The sequence below is a fragment of the Salmo salar genome, chromosome ssa13 (genome assembly GCF_905237065.1).
Source record: "Salmo salar chromosome ssa13, Ssal_v3.1, whole genome shotgun sequence".
Lineage (NCBI taxonomy): Eukaryota > Metazoa > Chordata > Actinopteri > Salmoniformes > Salmonidae > Salmo > Salmo salar.
In genome coordinates this window covers 46,712,771-46,737,762 of record NC_059454.1, presented here as the reverse complement: position 1 = coordinate 46,737,762, position 24,992 = coordinate 46,712,771, and the positions used below count along the sequence as shown (strand labels likewise).

The 24,992-nt window shown below is 41.2% G+C and overlaps 1 protein-coding gene and 1 pseudogene across 1 annotated transcript; one reads left to right on the top strand and one right to left on the bottom strand.

Moving 5' to 3' along the window:
• Nucleotides 1-24,992, top strand: part of LOC106567298 (serine/threonine-protein kinase mTOR-like) — a 153,861-nt pseudogene that overhangs the window by 72,603 nt on the left and 56,266 nt on the right.
• Nucleotides 3,154-12,414, bottom strand: LOC106566950 (angiopoietin-related protein 7). The gene is made up of 5 exons (XM_014135642.2): nucleotides 11,746-12,414; nucleotides 4,788-4,888; nucleotides 4,513-4,707; nucleotides 4,045-4,240; nucleotides 3,154-3,945 (listed from the first exon to the last, which is right to left on the bottom strand). Exons 1-5 carry the CDS (start codon nucleotides 12,101-12,103, stop codon nucleotides 3,776-3,778), a joined length of 1,020 nt encoding a protein of 339 aa, XP_013991117.1. The 5' UTR covers nucleotides 12,104-12,414; the 3' UTR covers nucleotides 3,154-3,775.

The following is a 24,992-nucleotide window of genomic DNA, read 5'->3' as shown; positions in this document are numbered from 1 at the left end:
TGAATGGAACAACCGGCCATAGCGAATGCTTTTTTTTGTTTCTTGCTTAGTCACTGTAGCATTGGCAGACTTCACCTTTCCCAAATTGGAGTCTGTTTTGAGTTATAACACAGAACAGGTGTCCACCTCAATGCGAATTCATAGCTTACACTTCGGTTTTAGTTCTTCCATTACCTATTATTTTGTTTTTCTTTTGGTGTATTTGTGAACCTAAAAGCCTCACTAAAGACACAGCTGACCACTGATGACTCTAGGACATTTAACCACCCCTTTATGAGAGTCACTACACCAATCAAATAATGGTTGACACATCCCTCATCCCATAGCACTTTCATATCACCTGTCATCTTTTCCATCCCTCCTCTCGCCCTTGTCTTTTACGCTAGTGTTGTATTTCCAGCCATTGTTTTCCAGCCATTTAATTGTGCGTTTGCCCCCTTTCATCCACCGAGGGGTCTGGAATAGCGTTCTCTCAGTGGCCTGTTTTCAATTTCTCCCCGCCTTGATGATGATGAATGACGGGAGCCAGCAGCTCAGTGTTTTCAATCTCTCCATCTGGTTCTCACCTCTCCAAGATTTCCCATAAAATGACTCCTGTTCACCACGTAGCCTGTTCTATTCCATCACTTTGGTGTAGTAGATTTCTGGGGCCATTGCATTATACACTTAAGTCAGGAAATTTTGAAGATATTTTCCCATTTCTTGTCACCTTCCCTATTCCCAAATATATATTTTTAAATTCAGTAACTCAGTTGCTGGTTGTTGGTGGGCCTAGCAATGAAACCTTGATTTTGACATTTGTAAGCCAAAAGTAATGTCAAAGTTGTCTCGTCAGACCATATGGGTCTTCATTTATTTAGCATTAAGGCATTGCAAATATGTGGAAGGCATTTACCGACACGGAAACGATTATCCACGTTGTCCTAGGAATTAAAGGTGACTTTGATGCTCCACATCCGCCCAGATGCGGGGGCTATACACTATTAAGTCTTTTGCAGACTGTACGTCGGATTCAGTCTTTTACGATTATTACATCACACTGTGCGGTGTTACCCAATTAAAATCTTGATATCAACCTGGCCAGATTGTACGATTTGCTACAGTTCTGTCACATTCTGCAAACTTTTGTCTGGGATGGGAAAATCGTGGCATAAAACTGCTAAAATCGTACGGTATGTGGGGGGCTTAAGGCATGAGGGATTTTGAGTCGGCAAAAATTATTTACGCGCCTCGATCTGGGGTTAATCCACCAGTCTAGACCATTACTTACCATTAGGTAAGCCTAAGGCCCTGCTCAAATACTTAAAAATGAGTCCTTCCTTCCTTCTTACCCTTTTCAAAAGAGCCTACGTCTTTTTCCTTGTCACCTTTGCTGTCTGGTAGCTGATCACTCCACTCAATAAATTAATACAATTTGAGGACTAAAGCAATTTTATTTTGATGGAAGTCAGTTGAGGTCATTGGGTTCTCACATTCCAGATGATTTTATAACATTTACTTGTTGAATTATAGGTTTTCATGGTACTGCAACAAGTTATATTATTACCCACCAACACTGTTTTATCTCTGAATGAAGCATATTAACATAGAACCAATGGTGGAGATACTGGTGTGTTGGTTCAACACTAAATGCTTTCCAACCGATACTGATGCAGGTTTGATGTGTCTATCCCTTGGCACTTGATGAAACGCATGCTATTCTGTGAAGTCTTTTGTTGATTTGCCATGTAAATAAGCTCTTGCTGCTTATGCATTACTTATTGCCACTAAATGCTAGAGGAGTGCAATGCTTGACATCATCCATATGCAATATGCCTACACTCTGAAATGTTGTCTTGACAGTAAAAGCACTTACTATCATTTAGGCTTTCTGGCCTTATACTGTATATTCTTTTGTTTTTTACACTTTATGAATACATAGGCCTAGTTTCTGCTAAGCTGCATCTGTAGGAGTAAAAAAAAAATATTTGACTGCATATCGATTTAGTAATTTCCTTAATTTGACTTTTAAGATACTTTGACATTTTTGTCATTTATCAGACACTCTTATACAGACTTGTAGTATTGATTGCATACATTTACATACTGGTCCCCCGTGGTAATCAAACCCACAACCCTGGCGTAACAAGCACCATGCTCTACCAACTGAGCTACACGGGACCTAGAGATTGGTCCCTTTGCTGGCGCTGAAAAAGAGGCACTAAAACAAATTCTCCTTCAGTACTTCACGATATCTTGATATACTGTAAATAGCGGAGGCTTTGGCAGAACCCTTTGAGAAAGTTAGGCTACCCTGTAAATTAACTATAAAATGTCCCCTGCAGACCTCGCAGTGAATGGCTGGAAGAAATGAAGCGTGTCAGCCATTAGCACAGGGGCATTCCAAATACACATCCGAGAGGTTACACCAGGCCACAGGGTTCCTAGATTAATGAGGACTGGGACCTCACATTCTCCTTGGGACCCCAAGCTTCACTCCGCTGCTTCCGGTGGAAACCTTTTTGGACTGGTGGAGAAACAAGCTCCGCAGATACAATAGAATGGCTCTGTAATTTGTCATCTATCCTAAATTATTCTCAGCATTGATCACCGTCCCTAAGCTCCCAAGGACTTACTTTTAAGAATGTCGCTCATCTGCCACAAATGGAAGCACCCACTATTTATTTGGAATCTCCTCTATCCTGCCCTTGGCACCTGTTTTAAAGGACATACACAGACAGTGTACCCAGCTTAAGGTATGCAATGGGCACACTGCCTCACCTCTTACATTAACGTGCCATTTCAGTGGTAGTTGCAAAGTCATTGTTTTTGAATGTGGTAAAGACCTGTCAGTGGCTGTAGAAGCCATTGACATGATGATGGGCAATCATGGGAAACGTGTGTGTGTGTGTGGTCTTGTTCCCCGGAGTTTGGCTATGTGACCTTTGCCTAGTGGCATGAATGTCAGTGTGACCTGTGAGTCAGAGCTCAGTGGTGGCTGAAGGCAAAGGCATGGTTATTGGTTGATCAGAGACACGAGGGGGATCAACTGGTAGCTTCTCAAACCTACTAACCATTGACGTCTTGTGATGAGTACATGGATAATTTGATGATATTGAACTAAGACAGACAGCTAGACAAATAAACCACATTGACTACCATCAGCAACACACCTTTTCTTAAAAAGAGATGTTTATTTCCTATCCCACCAAACAAGATAATATAGAGCTGTACACATTTTACAAAAGACACATTTCCAAAATAAGTGTTTGTTTTCTTACAATAAAATCTGTCATGTACTTCTGATGGAAGTACTTTGGGTGGTTGTTCCCAATCCAGTAGCTCACAAAGCTACATTGCAACACACTTGATGGATCTCTGTGTGTGTGTGTGTATATATATATATATATATATATATATATATATATTTATTATTATTATTATTTTATTTTTTCCATTGTCATACCTGCCCGATACGTGTAATCAACCTAACCACAGCTTGAGTTATGACTGATAAATAAACCCTATTGCTATGAGACAAGATAGAGGGAAGCAACATTCACTTACCCTAACGGAGCAGTGGTAAAGAGGCTTCGCTAAGGCTTTTAAGAAAAGAAAATATTAAAATGATAAATACAAAATGAACTACAATTTACAATCAAACATGTTTAAACACATAACACATTCAACCCATAGACATATTCCAGACAATAACAAAGGGGAAAGACAATTTGGTTGCTCAGGTTTGGTTAAATCTGAAGCATGCGCATCATCCAGAGTTTGAAGTCAGAAGAGTTTATGGTTGAAAGTTCTGTGGCCGGATCTTCATCTCCACTCTCTTCAGGGAGTAGTTGGGCCCGTGCCAGCCGTACCAACTGATTCCATCTGTGCTCTTGCTGTGGTCGCCATAACGATAGAACACGCCGTTCAGGTTGGAGTCAGTGCAACAGTTGTACCAGTAACCACCTGTAGGGAAAAACGGTGAAAATGCAGTCATTGGAAATACATTTGAAGGTGTTAATTCAGTGAGTTAAACCAGAGTTAAGCATTTTGTCCCTGTTGTACCTTTGCGTAATGAAGCACAGTCGTCCACACATTTGTCGTTGTCCTTGCCCTTGGTGCTGAAGTTGGTGTTGTTGTGGTAGCGCAGAGAGTCCCCAGCATTTCCACTGTAGTTGGCGATGAAGAGTTTGTAGCTGTTCAACTCGTTTTTCACTGTGAAGTAACTGTACTCCGCATAGCGGGTCTGGCCTTCCCAGTCCTGGAGAACAGACAAAAGAAACACTACATGATTTAGATATTTGCTGCACATCTTGTGGTAAAACTATGCAACTGAGAATATTGAACTACGGTTATAACTTTTGGTGGAGCAAGAGGTTTACCACTTGACCATGAGTTTTCTTTTTACTGTGTTTGTATCTTTAGTCTCCTGGCCCTGGATAAACCCTCCCAGTTACCTCAGGAGTGGGGTGTGTCAGAGTCATGTTGTTATCTATTTACTGCTCTCAGTATCTGGGGACTGGTCCTTTGTACCTCCATCTCTATCCTTAGTATGCTGGGCTGCCTTGTCAGACGGAAGATGTTTTCATTGCCTAGCCAGAAGTCTCCGCGGATGTTGCCAAAGCCATTTTTGTACTGCTTCCAGTCGCGGTTGAAGGAGGTCAGGCCCACCTTGCGTCTCTGGATGAGCGTCCAGCCACCACCATTGCTCTCCATGTCACAGAAGACCTGCCATTATACAGAGACTTCAATGTAGCAGGGATCTGGGAATGTAAAACTTTTTTTGTAGTTCCAGGGTTATCACTTACGTTAATCTCAGGGGTCCCCAGGAAGACATCTGCAGGCAGTTTGTACTCCCCAGAGATCTTGTAGTTCTTGGTGTACAGAGATGCACAGTCGTAGATGGCATCTAGAAAAGAAAAGGTTATGTCATTAGAGATGGCCAAACCAGATGCTGTTTCATGGCGGGTTTTAAAATTGCAAATTGGCAAACGGTATCATGGGAATAGATGTCTGCCAGAGAAGTCAAAGAATTTTGGATAGAAGGATTGTATACACAGCATGGTTATATTTTTTTGCATAGTTCTCTCTATTGTTTCTGTGATGGTATGGTGATGCCATTTGTGGTGCTTTGAGATCACTGGGGAGTAATGGATCCAATGCATCAAAAAGGGATCAAGTGTTTTCATGGCTAGAGGCTGGAGTGGAAACGCCACTCTAATCTTTCCTTTTCTTCCTGCTCTGCTTACCTGTCTGCACAATGTCTGTATAATTTGCAGAGTCATTATAAAGCGCTTCTTTTCACTGTGGCAGCATCATAAATGTACTACTGCCAATAGGGTATTAAAATATACACTGCGACATGCCTGGTTAAATCTCCCCACTGCCTGGTTAAATCTCCCCACTGCCTGGTTAAATCTCCCCACTGCCTGGTTAACCTGTTTGGGCTAGGGGGCAGTATTGAGAATTTTGGAAAAAATATGTGCCCATTTTTAACTGCCTCCTACACCAACTCAGAAGCTAGAATATGCATATTATTGTTCAGGTTTGGATAGAAAACACCCTAAAGTTTCTAAAACTGTTTGAATGGTGTCTGTGAGTATAACAGAACTCCTATGGCAGGCAAAAACCTGACAAGGTTTCATGCAGGAAGTGGCCTGTCTGACAAGGAGTCGTGCATCTTGCATCTGTTTATTGAAGAGTAAGGATCTTAGCTGTAACGTGACAATTCCCAGGGCTCCAATAGGCTCTCAGAACCCGGGAAAAACCTGAACGATGACGAGGCAGCCTCTGGCTGAAACAGATTATCGCCTTATCCAAGTGGCCGATCAGAGGACCATTGAATGAGGCGCGTGCACGATTCGCCCCCGTGGAGAAATTTCATTCGGCTGTTTAGTTTATTTCAGATTCCCGGTCTGAATATTATCGCTTTTCTACGAGATAAATGGCATAAAAATTGGTTTTAAACAGCGGTTGACATGCTTCGAAGTACGGTAATGGAATATTTAGACATTTTTTGTCACGCCATGCGCCGCGACCGTTATTTACCATTCGTATAGTGTCTAGAACGCACGAACAAAACAGAGGATATTTGGATATAACGATGGATTATTTGGGACCAAACCTACATTTGTTATTGAAGTAGAAGTCCTGGGAGTGCATTCTGACGAAGAACAGGAAAGGTAAGAACATTTTTCTTATAGGAAATAGGATTTTGGTGAAGGCTAATCTTGCCGGGTGTCTAAATAGCTAGCCGTGATGGCTGGGCTATGTACTTAGAATATTGCAAAATGTGCTTCATCCGAAAAGCTATTTTAAAATCGGACATATCGAGTGCATAGAGGAGTAATGTATCTATAATTCTTAAAATAATTGTTGTGCTTTTTGTGAACGTTTTTTATCCAGCCGTGTCAATACTGCCCCCTTGCCCTAACAGGTTAAAATAATTGTTGTTTTTTGTGAACGTTTATCGTGAGTAATTTAGTAAATTCCCCGGAAGTTTGCGGGGGGTATGCTTTTTCTGAACGTCACATGCTAATGTAAAAAGCTGTTTTTTGATATAAATATGAACTTGATTGAACAGACATGCATGTATTGTATAACATAATGTCATAGGTGTGTCATCTGATGAAGATCATAAAAGGTGAGTGCTGCATTTAGCTGTGGTTTTGTTTTTGTGACATTATATGCTAGCTTGAAAAATGGGTGTCTGATTATTTCTGTCTGGGCACTCTCCTGACATAATCTAATGTTTTGCTTTCGTTGTAAAGCCTTTTTGAAATCGGACAGTGTGGTTAGATTAAGGAGAGTCTTGTCTTTAAATAGCTGTAAAATAGTCATATGTTTGAGAAATTGAAGTAATAGTATTTCAAACGATTCAAAAATCGCGCCACTGAATTCAGGTGGCTGTTACGTAGGTGGGACGAAGTCGTCCCGCCTTGCCCATAGAGGTTAAATCTCCCCACTGTGATTAATAGTTTGGTTAACCTCTATGGGCCTACTCAACAGCCAGTGTAATCCCGTGGCGCGATATTCAAATACCTCAAATGCAAAAACTTCAATTTTTCAAACATATGACTATTTTACACCATTTTAAAGACAAGACTCTCATTAATCTAACCACACTGTCCGTTTTCAAAAAGGCTTTACAACGAAAGCAAAACCTCCGTGGCTCGTGGAGCTGGTGACGCCAGTGTTGTGGGTTCGATTCCACGGGGGACCAGCGGAGAAAAATTAGAACACGAAGTCGCTCTGGATAAGAGCGTCTGCTAAATAAAAAAAAAAAAAAAAAAAAAAAAAAAATTGATTATGTCAGCAGAGTACCCAGCCAGAAATAATCAGACACCCATTTTTCAAGCTAGCATATAATGTCACATAAACCCAAACCACAGCTAAATGCAGCACTAACCTTTGATGATCTTCATCAGATGACAACCCTAGGACATTATGTTATACAATACATGCATGTTTTGTTCAATCAAGTTCATATTTATATAAAAAAACAGCTTTTTACATTAGCATGTGACTAGCATTCTGACCGAACACTTCCGGTGAATTTACTAAATTACTCACGATAAACGTTCACAAAAAGCATAAATTATTTTAAGAATTATAGATACAGAACTCCTCTATGCACTCGATATGTCCGATTTTAAAATAGCTTTTCGGTGAAAGCACATTTTGCAATATTCTAAGTAGATAGCCCGGCATCACAGGGCTAGCTATTTAGACACCCAGCAAGTTTAGCACTCACCAAAGTCAGATTTACTATAAGAAAAATGTTATTACCTTTGCTGTTCTTCGTCAGAATGCACTCCCAGGACTTCTACTTCAATAACAAATGTTGGTTTGGTCCCAAATAATCCATAGTTATATCCAAACAGCGGCGTTTTGTTCGTGCATTCAAGACACTATCCGAAAGGGTAAATAAGGGTGACGAGCATGGCGCATTTCGTGACAAAAAAATTCTAAATATTCCATTACCGTACTTCGAAGCATGTCAACCGCTGTTTAAAATCAATTTTTATGACACTTTTCTCATAAAAAAGCGATAATATTCCGACCGGGAAAGCGTGTATACGTACAAAGAGAGAGAAAATAAAAACATCTCGTGCCCTCGTGCACGAGCCTGAGTCTCAGAGTACTCTGACCAGCCACTATCCAAACGCGATAATGTGTTTCAGCCTGGGGCTGCCTCGATATCATTCAGCTTTTTCCCGGGCTCTGAGAGCCTATGGGAGCCGTAGGAAGTGTCATGTTACAGCAAAGATCCTCAGTCTTCAATAAAAAGAGCCAAGATGAACAACAACTTGTCAGACAGGCCACTTCCTGTTCAGAATCTTCTCAGGTTTTTGCCTGCCATATGAGTTCTGTTATACTCACAGACACCATTCAAACAGTTTTAGAAACTTTAGGGTGTTTTCTATCCAAAGCCAATAATTCTATGCATATTCTAGTTACTGGGCAGGAGTAGTAACCAGATTAAATCGGATACGTTTTTTATCCGGCCGTGTCAATACTGCCCCCTAGCCCTAACAGGTTAAGTTCAGATGACGGATGGAAACAATTGGCTTTGATAGAGGTGGTCTTTATTGACAGACTTCGTGCAGAAGGGACACTTAGAGTTCAAATGATGGCTTTTAGCTACCACGAGACACCCAGACAAGTTTACACACTATAGTCTCCATTTTCACCAAATGATGGCAGCTGTCTAATGCCGAAGATTCGGAACGCCAACTGATAATTATAGGTAATTTTTTAAACAAAGAACATACCAATATAATTGAACCTTTTTGGTTGTTTGTTTAATAATAGTCGTCTGAAACTGTAGGCTAATATTTCTGTGAGGGGCTTTTTCAAGTAGATTTTCTGTTTTCTGACTGCGGACTGACTGACTGTTGCCACGTCCTGACCAGTAAAATGGGTTATTTGTCATTGTAGTTTGGTCAGGGCGTGGCAGGGGGTGTTTGTTTTGTGAGGTTCGGTGTTTTTGGTTTATATTTTCTATTTCTATGTGTATATCTATTTTTCTATTTCCATGTTGGGTTTTTGGCAATTACCGCCAATTAGAGGCAGCTGGTTGTCGTTGTCTCTAATTGGAGGCCATATTTAGTTGGGTTTGTTTTCACTTGTGTTTTGGTGGGTGGTTATTTTCTGTATAGCCTGGGAGCCTTATGGAACTGTTATCATCGTTTTGTTTATTTTGTTTTGAGTGTTCTTGAAATAAATTAAGAAGATGAGCACTTTACCCGCTGCGCCTTGGTCCAATCCTTACGACACCTATGACAGAACCACCCACCAAAAAAGGACCAAGCAGCGGAAGAAGGAGCAGCAGGAGAGATATTTGGAGTCATGGACGTGGGAGGAGATCCTTGATGGCAAGGGTCCATGGAGCCAGCCTGGGGAGTACCGGCGACCGAAGGAGGAACTGGAGGCAGCAAAGGCAGAACGACATTTCTGGGAGAGGAAAGTAAGGGAGCAACATGAGGCTGAGAGGCATCCCCCAAACATTGTTTGGGGGGGCACACGGGGAGTTGGGCAGAGTCAGAGTGGAGACCTGAGCCAACTCCCTGTGCTTATTATGGAGAGCGACGGATCAAGCAAGCACCTTGTTACGCAGAAATGCGCACGGTGTCACCCATACGCACACACAGTCCGGTACGACCAATAAGGGCTCCGCAGCGTTGCCGGGTGAGAGTTAGCCGGCAGCCAGGAAGAAGTGTGCCGGCACAACGGATCTGGTCTCCAGTGCGTCTCCTCGGCCAGTTTACCTTGCGCCTGCTCTACGCACGGCAGCCCTCATTCCCCAGCACAGCCCAGTTCACCCTGTGCCAGCGCTCCGCCCGTGCCGGGCTACAGTGACTATCCAGCCAGGACGGGTTGTGCAGGCCGTGCGCTCCAGACCTCCAGTGCGTCTCCAAGACCCAGTGTACCCTGTGCCTGTTCCTGCTCTCCACACTAGCCCTGAGGTGTGTGTTACTAGTCTGGGGCCTCCTATGCCAGTCCCACGCATCAGGCCTCCAGTGCGCCTGCCCAGTCCGGGGCGTCCTGTTCCTGCTCTCCGCACTCGCCCTGAGGTGCGTGTTAATAGTCTGGCTCCTCCAAAGCCAGCCCCACGCATCAGGCCTCCAGTGTGCCTGCTCAGCCCTGAGCCTCCAGTGTGCCTGCTCAGCCCTGAGCCTCCAGTGCGCCTGCTCAGCCCTGAGCCTCAAGCGACGCCCCTCAGCCCGGAGTCTCCTGAATGGGAGCTGCGCCCAGAGCCAGAGCCACCTCCGTAGTGGGAGGATTGGGAAGGGGGGGTGTAGCACAGGGACCGTCGTTGACGGTGGCCACCCTCCCTTTAAGTTTGGGGTTGTTTTAGTAGGTTTTTTTGTTTTTGAGGTGCATTCGGGTTGTGCACCTTTGGGGGGGGTGGGGGACTGTCACGTCCTGACCAGTAAAAGGGGTTATTTGTCATTGTTTTGTGTGGTTCGGTGTTTTTTTTCTTTCTGTTCTATATTTTCTATTTGTATGTGTATATTTTTCTATGTTGGGTTTTTGGCAATGACCTCCAATTAGAGGCAGCTGGTTGTCTCTAATTGGAGGCCATATTTAGTTGGGTTTGTTTTCACTTGTGTTTTGGTGGGTGGTTATTTTCTGTATAGCCTGGGAGCCTTTTGGAACTGTTATCATCGTTTGTTTATTTTGTTTTGGGTGTTTTTTAAATAAATTAAGAAGATGAGCACTTTACCCGCTGTGCCTTGGTCCAATCCTTACGACGCCTATGACAGGTGATCATAAAGAGGATCATTTTTTTACCAACCACATTTCCTGTGTGTCTGACATTAAATCAAATCAAATGTTATTTGTCACATACACATGGTTAGCAGGTGTTAATACGAGTGTAGCAAAATGCTTGTGCTTCTAGTTCTGACCATGCAGTAACATCTAACAAGTAATCTAACCTAAGAATTTCACAACAACTACTTTATACACACAAGTGTAAAGGAATGAATAAGAATATGTACATATAAATATATGAATGAGTGATGGCCGAACGGCATAGGCAAGATGCAGTTGATGGTATAGAGTACAGTATATACATATTAGATGAGTAATGTAGGGTATGTAAACATTATATAAAGTGGCAGGTGTGTGCTATCAGTATTTATGGCAGTGTTTTATGTATGGCAGCTAGTGATATGATTTTTTACACCTGTGGAGACTGTCTGGAAGCAGATGCTGAACAATCGACAGAAAGGGAGAGAGAAGTATCGTCTCGTGTAAACTGAATTGGGGTTGTCATGTGGAGCTGGCCAGATTTCCACTCTGGCCATTTGTCACAGTCACTACTGTACTGTACTACTGCATTCTACTACTCATAGGCTGTTATTTTCACACAAACAATATGTGTTTTACCCCTACTAGCCTAATTAGTCCATTTAAAAAAAAGTTAGAGAATCACATTCACTGAAGTTGAAACTTTCACAATGCAAATATATGAAAATGAAATTAATGAAAACAACACTAATTGTTTTATTCACACTAAAGTAGTGTTTTGTTCCTCTGTTACTTTGTTGCTGAGGAGCAATGAACAAATCAAAGGGGTTTAAAACTTCTTAGGGATAGGCGCCTTTTCTCCTCCATTTCCACCTGAATGACGTGCCCAAAGTAAACTACCTGTAGCTCAGACCCTGAAGCAAGGATATGCATATAATTGGTACCATTGGAAAGAAAACACTTTGACGTTTGTAGAAATGTTAAAATATCCACAACTTAGGTTCTTACCTGATGTGGTCTGAGTGACGGACTGGGCGGCTTGCAGCTGCATGATCTCCACCTGGTTATTGATCTCAGAGTACTTGCTCTCGGCCTCAGTGACGCGGGACTCCTGCTGTCGATTCTGCTTGTCCAGCTCGATCATCTGCCTTACTACGTTCATCAAGTCTGTCTCCTGCTTGCGGCCCAGCTCCTCCAGTAGGCTGGTCAGGTTGGCCACCTGCACCTTCAGGGAGCGCACTTCATCGCAGCACTGCGCCTTTGGAGGCTTGGGTGGCGCTAGCCTCTTCCTTGGGTTTTGCGCCCACGCTTCTGTCAGCACCAGCAGCAGGAGGGTAACACTCAGAGCCACCGTCCGCAAAGACATCTTTACAATTTTCTATATTAAAATGAGTTTTCTTCTCTTGCTCAGGTTGAATACAAGCTGTCCTGGTCAGGTCTGATTCTTTAGCGGTGCCAGAGGTCTTGAAGAAACTGAGAGAACAGGATTGGATTAGTTGAGTTAGGAATCTGACTGGTTGAAGTGAAGCTTCCTTTAGCCAACTGCTTTCTCGGGCTCTTTGCTCCCTCAGTAAAGCTGTGGCTGGGGGATCTTAAATATCTATACGTGTGCCCTCCCCTTTTTTTGTTGTGCTCACAGTTACTGACCGCCTTCAACCTCCAACGCTCTGGGTGGAGGGGCCTTTCCCACCACTGCCCCCCCACACACACACCTCTCACTCACTCACTCACTCACTCACTCACTCACTCACTCACACACTCACACACTCACTCACACACACTTTCGCTCACTCTTGTTGGTTCTGCCCTGTGCCTTGTTTCTTTTATGTGTTGAAAGTTTCAGAGGGACAGTTTTTTCACCCTGTCTGGAAGAGCGAAGGACAAAGGCTCCTGTCTGAAAGAGCTCACACTTCACATGTGGTAATAACCAGTGGAATATCACCTTCCCTGGCTTTGTATTCAACAGCCTTTCATTCTCAATGACTCAGCTTTCTACAGAGGCACACCTTGCTAATGAATTTTGATACTTGCGTCAAGCTTAGATTTAACTGCTTAAAGTAGGAGTATGTGTACAATTTATCTTCGGTTTCGCCTTCACACATGACGGTACTTGTCCTTGTTAATGATAGTTGTGTAGCACCCTCAGGGGAAAGTTTCATCAATAAAAGCAGCCTCTTTACATGCCAAAGGGATTGGTTAAAGCCCCCATGCAGTCTTTCACATTTTTAAATCATCACTCACTGGTCAGTTTATTAGGTACAGCCATCTATTACCGGGTCGGACCCCCCATTTGCCGCCAGTTAGCTTGCCTGTTAGCTTGCATGATTCTTGCCATTGTCCTTCGACCTCTCTCAGCAACAAGCTGTTTTCGCCCACAGGACTGCCGCTGACTGGGCGGTTTTTTGTTTGTCACACTATTCTCTGGAAAGCCTAAGAGGGCAGCCGTTTCTGAGATACTGGATCTGGCGTGACTCACTGTCTGTAGGAGCAATCCATTTTTGTGAACGGGTTGGTGTACCTAATAAACCGGGTGGTGAGTGTATGTCTAAATCACTGTGTGTTTATTTCATGAAAATATGGTGCCTTCAGAAAGTATTCACAACCCTTGATTTTTCACATTTTATTGTTACAGCCTAAATCAGTGACACAAAATCTCAATTGAGATGTTGTGTCACTGACCTACACACAATACCCCATAACGTCAAAGTGGAATGATGTTTTTTGACATTTTTCCAAATTAATACAACATGAAAAGCTTAAATGTCTCGTCAATAAGTATTCAACCTCTTGGTTATGGCAAGCCTAAATCAGTTCAGCAGTAAAAATGTGCTTAACAAGTCACATAATAAGTGAAGAAGCCGGATGTGGAGGTCCTGGGCTGGCGTGGTTACACGTGGGCTGCGGTTGAAGCCAGTTGGTCATACTGCCTAATTCTCTAAAATGATGTTGGAGGCATCTTATGGTAGATATTGTATTATGGTGCATATTGTACTGGTAGAAAAAGCAAAAACAAATGTTTTCATTTGTACATCTGATTCTTCTTCACTTATTATGTGACTAATATAAAGCACGTTTTTACTCCTGAACTGACAACGAACACAATTGCATTTTATCAATGGCAATTTGAATGCACAAAAATACCATGACGAGATCCTTAGGCCAATTGTGAGGTCCATTTTGTAAAGTATCTGTGCCCAGTAGATGCATGTCTGTATTCCTGTCATGTGAAATCCTTAGATTAGGATCTAATTAATTAATTTAAATTGACTGATTTTCCTTATGATCTGTAGCACAGTAGAATCAAATAAATTGTGGCATTTATATTTTGTTCAGTATAAAATAAATATTAAATTACCTGTCCCTTACCTTCTGCCTTTGCTATGATTTCCACCAATTTGGTGGTGATGTGAATGTTTCTCTAATTCTCTTTTGGTTTGTACTGAGCCAATGCCAAGCAGATATGTGGTCCATACTGTAGCTATATGGATGAAAGATTTCTAGAAACTTGGATAACATCGTTAGCTAAAATAAATAGGGGTAGCTATTTATTTTAATTGCAAACAGGGAGTGTGTAGTTACTGTTTATTCTCTCTTCCAGATCAATATCAACCTAACTGCCAGGTGGTAGTGGAGCCAGTGTAGAAATCTATTGACAGTGTATTGATAAGCTGAAAGTGTAGGTATATACTTTATACATGTATTGATCCATTTGGAAGTGTATTAATATAGTGTGCTTTTCAAATACACTGGGATCTTCTTCTTTTTTTTTTATCTCCGAGGGCTAATGTCTTCTTTAGTGGTGCTTACAGTTTTATCATTTATTCAAATGAAGCAGAAGGAACAGGATGTACAGAATGCCCCATGTGAGGATGCTGTTCAATGTTCTGCACATTTTGTTTGTTAAATGTGAATAACATGACCTGACCCACTAAAATCTACAATAAATGGTTCCATATTCCACTACAATGAGTGCCTCAGTATGCGCCTGGGCATCCACAAAGTGTCTGAGCTGAAAGCTCCAAGCCTTGCATGCCACTGGCGGGTCTGGTGGCTCACACTGCCATGGCTTCCAGGTGGTGTGGATTAGAGCATGGTGGACAGGAGCCAGGTACTTACCGCCAAGTCACCACCCAGTTTCAAAACGGTAGACGCAACAGAACAGAGGGTACAGGGAGAAGAAAAAAATACATTCTCTATCCTCGTCTGAGCCCTCTGTTTTCTTATCTCAACGAGCGGTGGTCTACGGCTTGTCTTCAAAGACATGGTGAGTGACAATGTGCCGGGAAAGAGAAGTCATCCCGACTTTTGTGACTTCTGGTAAATTACAATTAAATCTGGTTCCATAGTTTTGGGTTCTCCCTGATCTCTCTGAACTAAATTGTAGTCGATGTGGGTGCATTTGCAAAAAGGCTCTGGTTAAATTTCTTCTTAAATCATACTCTTTTCTCCAATCCCATTTGTATTTTGGTTGACCTAAGTATAGACCTAAGTATAGAATTTCTGAGTACACTTTTTGTTTACCTTGCTCAAAATCAAAGTGAAAAAGTGTGATCAATTGGTTAACATACAGAAAGGCAAAAACACACTTATACCTTTGACCAATTTGCCAGTTTTGCCGTTCTATGAATCTAATCCAATGTAATTCATTTGTTTTGGAAACAAGGAATCCGTACACTTAATGTGTTCCATTGTTTAAGAGGAAACTTAATTATAACATGAATTGGTAAACGAGAACAAAGGCAAAAATGTACCAGAATATCATTAGAAGTGGAATCATTTTAACAGAAACAGATGTCTAGTGGGTATTTGTGACTGTAAATGCCATTAATATGTATGGATACCAAGTCATCTTCTCCCACAACATTGTCCGTGGTTCCTTTGTCTGCGTCCAATTAGCCACGGCAACATTCCAATGAGGTAATAGTGTCTTGACTCCAATGGCAGAAAATGGAGCCTTTCTTCACCTGGGCTCCTGACCCTGATGGGGGGGTCCCAGGAGAGAAATTCTGTGGGGGTGTCCAAATGTGTTAACAACACAACGTAAACAGAGATGGAATAGCTTCTCCGGCTGGCATCTCAGTGGCCCTTTAAAACCTGTTGGGGCTACAGGTTAGCAATGAACCCCAGGCCGGGATTGCTAACAAGGCTGGAAATTCAAAACATCAAAAATCTAATAATTTCAATTTCTCAAACAATCAACTATTTTACACAATTTAAATGATAAACATCTCCTTAATCTAACCACATTGTTCGATTTTCAAAGAGGCTTTACGGCAAAAGCATAAAGTTAGATTATGTTAGGACAGTACATAGCCACAAAAGTACAAACATCCATTTTCAATTCAAGGTCAGGCGTCACCAAAAGCAGAAACCAGCTTGAATTATGCACTAACTTTTGTCAATCTCCATCAGATGACACTCCTAGGACATTATGTTATACAATACATGCATTTTTTGTTCCATCAAGTTCATATTTATATCCAAAAACAGCATTTTACAGTAGCGTGAAATTCAGATTTTTTTCTTCTCTGAAATGCTTCCGGTGAACATAACAAAATTACTATTCGAAAACATTGGTAAATTATAATATTGTCATTCAAAGAATAATATATTATCATCTCGTAATTGCTACCGAATGGCCAGATCTCAAAATAACTTTACTGGGAAATCACATTTTGCAATAAATGGGGTGCTATGCTAAGAACAACAGGCTATGCTATACAGTTAGCATCATCTAAAATCGATAATAACATTGTAAATATCTCCATCAGAAGGCAGGCATCCCAGGTCCGGAAGGCATCCCAGGTCCGGAACAAATGTGGTTTCTTTTGACAAAGTTCATAATTTATGTCCAAATAACACCAAGTACTTAGCGTTCATTATGCTCCCACAAAACGTGGTGGGGGGCTGGTAAAATCACGCCGAAAAGCTAAAAAAACGTAGTAAATAATCTATTTATGTTCGTTCAAACATGTCAAATGTTGTTTAGCATTAATCTTTTGGTCCATTTTTAACGTTAAACATCAGTAATATTTTCACACAACCTATCCTATGTCTAGACAAAAAATGATGACAAACTCACGTTTCTCAGATTTATGCGCAGGCGCAAAAAAATGAAGTGATGACATGTCAACTTCCTTGGATTCTAATTTGCTCTCTGTTTATCATAGACGCTTCAAACAACTTTATAAAGATCGTTGACATCTAGTGGAAGCCGTAGGTGTTGCGAAATGAATCCTTTCTCACTATGGTATCTATAAAACAATGACACTAAATAGTACAGTCACAAAATTCACATTTTTTTTTGGATCTATTTTTCACAGGTTTTTGCCTGCAATATGAGTTTTGTTATACTTACAGACACCATTCAAACTGTTTTAGAAAATTCAGAGTGTTTTCTATCCGAATGTGTTAATAATATGCATATCCTAGCTTCTGAGTTGGTGTAGGAGGCAGTTAAAAATGGGCACATATTTTTTTCAAAATGTCTCAATACTGCCCCCGAGCCCCAACAGGTTTAACACGCCAAATTAACGCTTGCAAAAACATGCAGGAGAATGTTACTGGCCATCAATGTGGTACTAGTTTTCTAACTGTGTAGCTGTTTTGTGTTAATTTGTAGCCTACATGAATAGACCTACCGAATGAGCCAAACAAACATTGCTTTTGTGCTTTGGGATATGACATATGGAACGTTTAAACTGTCATTTATTTTTCTATCGGTTTCCTTTAAAACGATACGGGCCTCCCGAGTGGCGCAGTGGTCTAAGGCACTGCATCGCAGTGCTTGAGGCGTCACTACAGACCCGGGTTCCCAGGCTGTGCCACAACCGGCCGTGACCGGGAGTCCCATAGGGCGGCGCAGAATTGACCCACCATCGTCAGGATCAGGGGAGGGTTTGGCCGGGGGGGCTTTACTTGACTCATCGCGCTCTAGCGAGTCCTTGTGGTGGGCTGGGCGCCTGCAGGCTGACTTTGATCATCAGTTGAACGGTGTTTCCTCCGACACATTGGTGCGGCTGGCATCTGGGTTAAGCGGGTGGGTGTTAAAGAGCGCGGTTTGGTGGGTCATGTTTCGGAGGACACATGACTCAACCTTCGCCTCACCTGAGCCTGTTGGGGAGATGCAGCGATGAGACAAGATCGTAATTGGATATCATGAAATTGGGGAGAAAAAGGACAAAAAAAAGTAGAAAAAAATAAATACTACATTTTCAGGAAATTCCACGTGAATTCACAATGCAGCTGCACTGCTGCCAGCAATGGTTGGGGAGGAAAGGTGGAATAAACGAGTCGGGAGCAGGTTTTTTTACATTGAACAAAGTTCTCTATTGAGGTAATTTCTCTTCTCCAACACTCCCACAAAATCAAGGATTATCTCACAAGGATAAGACAAATCTTCTTCTTTACAGGAATAAGGAACACAAGGTGAGTTGTATAAAATGTATATTATTTTATTGCATATCCAAAACGTACAATATACTTGCAGTGAAGCCACTCAACAACTACACCACACCAGTCATCAAACAGACTCCCATTCAGAGCGACACACAGAAGCATCCAGGGTCAATGCCCAGCTCAAGGGCACATTGAAAGATCTCCACCACCCACCAGGCCAATAAAAGTGAACCAGAACCCTCCAAGATCCCCCCACAATTCCCCAATAGCTGTCCTTCAAACATCCAAGACCCCTCCCACATTCCCCCCAGGAAGAAAATGAATAAATACTGTTGAAGTTGGAAGTTTACATACACTTAGGTTGGAGTCATTAAAACTCATTTTTGTAAACAAAATTCTTGTTAACAAACTATAGTTTTGGCAAGTCGGTTAGGACATCTACTTTGTGCATGACACAAGTAATTTTTCCAACAATTGTATACAGACAGATTATTTCACTCATAATTCACTGTATCACAATTCCAGTGGGTCAGGAGTTTACATACACTAAGTTGACTGCCTTTAAACAGCTTGGAAAATTCCAGAAAATTATGTCATGGCTTTAGAAGCTTCTGTTAGGCTAATTGACATCATTTGAGTCAATTGGAGGTGTACCTGTGGATGTATTTGATGATATTTTTGGCCTTCCTATGGCATCGGGTGCTGTAGGTGTTCAGGAGTGTGCAAAGCTGTCATTAAGGTAAAGGGTGGCTATTTGAAGAATGTCTAATATAAAATATATTTTGATTTGTTTAACACTTTTTTGGTTACTACATGATTCCATATGGGTTATTTCATATTTTTGATGTCTTCACTATTATTCTACAATGTATAAAATAGTAAAAATAAAGCAAAACCCTTGAATGAGTAGGTGTTCTAAAACTTTTGACCGGTATTCTATTCTACTATATCTTAATCTATGCCGCTCTGACGTTGCAAGAGGCATCATTACAGACCCTGGTTCGATTCCGGGCTGTCTCACAACCGGCCGTGATTGGGAGTCCCATTGGGTGGTGCACAATTGGCCCAGCATCGTTCGGGTTTGGCTGGGGTTGGCTGTCATTGTCGTGTGTGTAGGTGGCTGGGAAGTCAGGCACAGGAGAACCCAACTTGGTGTAACTGGAGTAGTTTAATTAAGATAAAACAGCGTACAGGGGTAGAATAACCCATCGCGCACCAATACACGAGCACATAACAACAAACAATCTCTGACAAGGACATGAGGGGAAACAGGGTTAAATATACAACATGGAATGAATGGGATTGGAACCAGGTGTGTAGGAAGACAAGACAAAACCATTGAAAAATGGATCAATGATGGCTAGAAGACCGATGACGTCGACCGCCGAGCACCACCCAAACAAGGAGGGGCATCAACTTCGGCAGAAGTCGTGACATTGGCCGTCATTGTAAATAAGAATTTGTTCTTATCTGACTTTCCTAGATAAATAAAGGTTACATTTCAAAAATATCTAAAACAAATATTCTGCTAATGCCTCCAGTCATATAAAGTTTTGTAGAACTACATGAAATGTGTTTATAAAAAGACACATTTTTTCCCATGCAAAGAAAGAAAAAACGTAGGCTGTGGTTTAGCCTAGGCCTACTCCATGCTATATGCACTCAGCCATGCAATGAACAGCTCTTACATAAGTATGCAAATGCGATGATGCATGGAAAGCTTTATAATAAAAGATGCATTTTTATACAGCAAATTATTTTCTACTATCTTGAAACTCACTCGCTGCCTATGATCCCGACCGACCGGCTTCATTTGACCTCATGTAGCAAATGTTTTTCTTGTGTTTTTTTACATTGGATGTAGGTAGAGACTCAGAGCTACAAAATGGTATATCATACATTGCAGTTGAGAAACAATGGGGAAGTAATTCTGCTATGAAAGTTGATAAAGGTTTGAGAAAATCTTTTGGTACACCTACTGGAGAGCTCTTCTTGTCTACACCTATTCAGCATCGTTCACACCCTCTTAGGCCTTAGCCCCACCCATCTCTTTAAGGATTCACATGTGAGGCCATGTGCTGAACAGAGTGAGTAAGGTGGTATAGTAATAAAGCAAAGATTTCAAGATTAAAAGTGGTTTAAGTTGTAGCCTACAATGAGGAAAAAACTCTACTTAAAAATGCAGTTTATCTAGTCCTTGGCCTATATCCGAATCTGACCTTGGTGCAGGTCATGTTGTTCTTCACATTCCCATCTCTGGTGAACACCCACTATATCAAATAAAATCAAAGTGCATTTGTGACATGCACAGGATACAGAAGGTGTAAATGGTACAGTGAAATGGTCACTTGCCAGATAAAAATATCGAATACATTTTGAATTAAAAGCAACCCCCAGTAAAATACTATGAGTAAAAGTCTAAAAGTATTTGGTTTTAAGTGTATATAAGTATCAAAAGTAAATGGAATTGCTAAAATCTCAAAAGTAAAAGTATCAACCTTTTAAAATTCCTTATATTAAGGAAACCAGATTGCACAATTATTTATTTTATTTTTTATTGACGGATAGCCAGAAGCACACTCCAACACTCAGACATAATTTAAAAACGAAGCATTTGTGTTTAGTGAGTCCGCTAAATCAGAGGCAATAGGGATGTTCTCTTGATAAGTGTGTGAGTTGGACCATTTTCCTGTCAAAATGTAACGAGTACTTTTGGGTGTCAGGGAAAATTTAAGGAGATTTACAGACATTTATTTTCTTTAGGAATGAAGTGAAGTAAATAGTAAAGTACAGGTACCCAAAACAACTACTTAAGCAGTACGTTAAAGTATTTTTACTTAAGTACTTTACACCACTGATGAAATACAATAATCACTTTAGGCTATAACTAGCAATGCGAATGGATTTCTGATACGAATAATATTAATACACAGATCATAAACATACTGTAAACATTCAGAAAAGAGATGAAACCATTCCCCCTCAAATACAGTCACTGATTACCAAAACAAGTCACAAATGTCCCTGCCTCTTGATCCTGGTTGATGTATCAACAACTATCTGTAAGTTATGAGCAGTCAGCAGTTCACACACCAAGTAGGTCACTGCCAGCAAGCGTTTGGCATCGCTTGATAAAACAATTATAAAATAATTAGCCAATCAGCATTGAGCTGAGCTCAACTGTGGGTTGTCCTGGTGCAGCAAAACACCCCCCAAGAGAGGCCAGTTTAGTTTTGGCTTCTGACCAATCAAATCACTTCCTTGCTAAATGTAATTTAAAAAAAAAAACATGTAGGTTGTCTGCTTGTGTTGATGTCCTGCAGTAGCTAGCTTGCTAAATCTGCACTTTTCTAAACCATCGATGGAGATGGACATTTGGACTTGTGGTTTTGACTTAATTCTCTGTAGAGGCCAATGATTATGATGGATATTCTGATCTAACCATAAATGAATATGAATATGTACCACGGCCAGAGACATGTCAAACAGCTTTCACTTTTCCACTTTCCACACTCGTGGAACATTTTGAAAGCCTTAATCCAATGAGTCCCACCGATTTGCACTTCTAACCTCTTTTAAATGTGTGATTGAGCTACAGAATTCTGGGTTGTACCATTGGATTTGTCTGTTTCTTCTGTGATTAGTGGGGGCTGAGTGAGTGGTGTTTGTGAGCCAAAGGCGGATCCCGAAAGGGCCCGAGGCCAGGTCTTTTTGCAAAAATAACTGTAGAGTCCGAATGGCTTATTAAATTACTATCTATGAAAAGCTGAGACACACACACATGGAACATGTTTTGCTCTATGACGCTCACAAGCTATACAAGAGTCGTTAGAAAGCAAGGGGCTCTTCTACATAGAGGATAATAGGAAATCCAAGGACAGTGTCTGTAATACTGTAATAAGCTAACATGGTTACTGTCACAAACTCCACACAGTTGTCACTGACTATTTGGATATTAATTTCCCACTGAACAAGTCATTTCTGTACTTAAAGCATTCATATAAATACATTATTATCAGGTTTTTGCTTTGGCGGATCTTTTTTTCATTGACATTTATCAATAAAACTCATGGATGCAACTGTTTATATCACATTGTTTTGTGTTCTACTTGTAACCCGGGTTGTCCTGAAAATAAAATGGTAAAACACTTAATTGTGAGGCTAAATATAAATGCTGGACATGCAGATAGAAATAAGATAAATGAAAAGCCGATTTTTGCTGGGGTCTCGGGACTGATAGGGTTAACAGAGTCAAGGAGTCTTACACCAAAAGGCAAACATTATATTAAGAAACCCAATGTTAGTTTGTGGACTCACAATCTAGGGATTCAGTCTGTATTCTTCTAGCCTCATTAGAGGGACTGCCTTATCTGACTCCAGCCCTGCTATATAGCTATCAACCAGTGCTTGCCATAGCTTCCCCCAATAACACTGCAATTTCAGAGGGGTGAAAGGGCAGTGTCGTCGGACTCAAACAACAGAACAAATCTCTGTCACCGTATAATTTCTTCAGCATATTTTGAAGGAGTGCATTGTGGGGGCTTTGTTTTCTCTTTCTGGCAGATGGATCAGGTCCATCTGTATCTGCCCCCCCCCCCCCATTCCTCCCCCATCAAGGAAGCCGACACTGCCCATTGCTTGAAGTCTCTTTAAAGACCACTTCAAATAACTTTTCCTCTCCTCACATGCTGCTCCTCCTGATTCAGGCGTGGCCTACACGTGCAATTCTTGGCTCTCGCCCTGAACCTTGGTGAAAAGTCTAGACAAAATCGGCCACTAGCGTAGAATGTGCTGTCACTTTCCAGTTTTTTTTGTCAGTGGTCATTATCGAAGGTGAAGCCGATACATTACAGACAAGGTGAAGTCGATACTGCCAGAAAACCAAGCCAAGCTGCAGATGAACAATTATAATGGGGCTTTGAAGAGGTCGTATCATCAGGATGGGAAGTTCCAGAGACTCCTCAACCTGAAAGAGCTCCAGGGCACTTCTTTGTCAAAAAACCTCTTTTGAGTGTTGAACTGAAAACCGTCCACTGCGTGTGTGTGTAGAGTTTCCACCATGATTATGTAAAACACATTGAAGAAATACTCAATCTGAAAAATAGGTGTGCAATACTCAATCTGAAAAACTGCACCTCAATTCAATGGAACCTGATCCCAAATTTCCCAAAACTGATTTTTAATATAACTCTAACAAAAGCACAATGTTGTCAAACTTTTGCCACTATTAGTCCTAAGAGGATACTGTCACGGTCGTCGTAAGGAGTGGACCAAAATGCAGCGGAATATTGATCATCTTCTTATTTATTGAAGGAAAAACACTTAAACAAAACAAACGACGAAAACAGTCCCGTAAGGTGCACAGACTATACAGAAAACAACCACCCACAAAACACAAGAGAAAACTAACCCAACTAAATATGGCCTCCAATTAGAGGAAACGACAACCAGCTTCCTCTAATTAGAGCTCCTACCAAAACCTCAACATAGAAATAGGAAAACTAGATACACACATAGAAATAGAAAATGTAGAACATAAAAAACCCGAACCACACAAAACAAACACCCCCTGCCACGCCCTGACCAAACTACAATAACAAATAACCCCTTTTACTGGTCAGGACGTGACGGATACTTTCCTGATTACTGCAGATTAGGTTCAGTAATTCTGTATTTCTCTCCTTCACACACACTTTATTGTCTGTGGCAGAATTGACAACATTTTTCTTGAGGATTATATTCTGTCTCATTAAAACCAAAAGCCAATCTACTCAGTGGTATAGAAAAAACAAGACGATTGCGTGAGAATAATAGTGTTTTGTTTCTCTATGTGGATGCTTTAATCGACCAGAGAGTTCAGCATGTCTTGCTTTTGTAAAAGTTAAGTCTCTCAATACTTGTATGTATAATAGACTTTTAAATTGGGAAAGCAATGTATCAAATCAAAGCAACTGTAATTCATACATATTTTTTATCACACAATATAGACTGACCCTCAAGATGATTCACCTATATTTTCAACCATGATTTATGTAACATGGTAAGCTGTTCGTGCCACTCTTTCCTTGAGTGTAGAGTGATTTCCCTCCAGTGTTCAATTACAGGGGTTCTACCTTAGTTATATTAATCATGAGAGCCAAGAGGCAACACGTAGTCAATGTTTCTGATTAGCCCAGGTAACTGAATACTTTTACCATGACTAGAAATATTGAATGGTTGCCCGCCAACGGTTTAATTTAACTGTATGTTTTGTTATTTTCTGACATGATAAACGACAATAGGACCAAAGACTCTGTTTTTTTGTAATATGTAGTATCTGGGATCTACATCTGTTTATATTAGTTACTATGCTGTTACTAAGCAGTAATGTATCACGGCAGTGTTACGTTACTACACCTAATGCTCACTTGTGTGCAAGGGGCTGTAGAGCACGAGGGGTTTTGACTAAACGAAAACGAACTGCACTCCCGTCTCCTGCCTGATCATTTCTCCACAACACAAATATTACATAATAAAGGGCTGAGCTCTGTCTTTTGGGACTATCTGGAAATGTGTGGTCAAATTAGATGGGCTCTGTATGTTTAGTGAAAAAAAGGATTGCATGAATTTGGTCTCTGCAGTACGATTACATTTGATTTTCATTGTGGTTTCTACTAAGCCCTGTGTCTCAAAGCACTTAACAAAAGGCTAAAGCCCCTGGTCTCTTATAAACCAAAGCTATGGTAACAATGGCAGCCAGGGAACTACCTCAAATTCTGGGTCTGAGTGGAAAAATCTCCAGGAGAATCAGAAAAAGATGCTTGAGCCCAATCTATAGCCAGTATGGAAAGAGCTCACAGTTCTTATGACTTCAAGGG

Excerpts from the sequence above, each read along its gene's own strand:
- LOC106566950 (XM_014135642.2), bottom strand. The coding sequence starts at position 12,103 with ATGTCTTTGCGGACGGTGGCTCTGAGTGTTACCCTCCTGCTGCTGGTG. Across the intron at positions 4,708-4,787 it reads TGGGGACCCCTGAGATTAAC|GTCTTCTGTGACATGGAGAG; the intron begins GTAAGTGATAAC and ends GTATAATGGCAG. Across the intron at positions 3,946-4,044 it reads CTGTGCTTCATTACGCAAAG|GTGGTTACTGGTACAACTGT; the intron begins GTACAACAGGGA and ends TTTTCCCTACAG.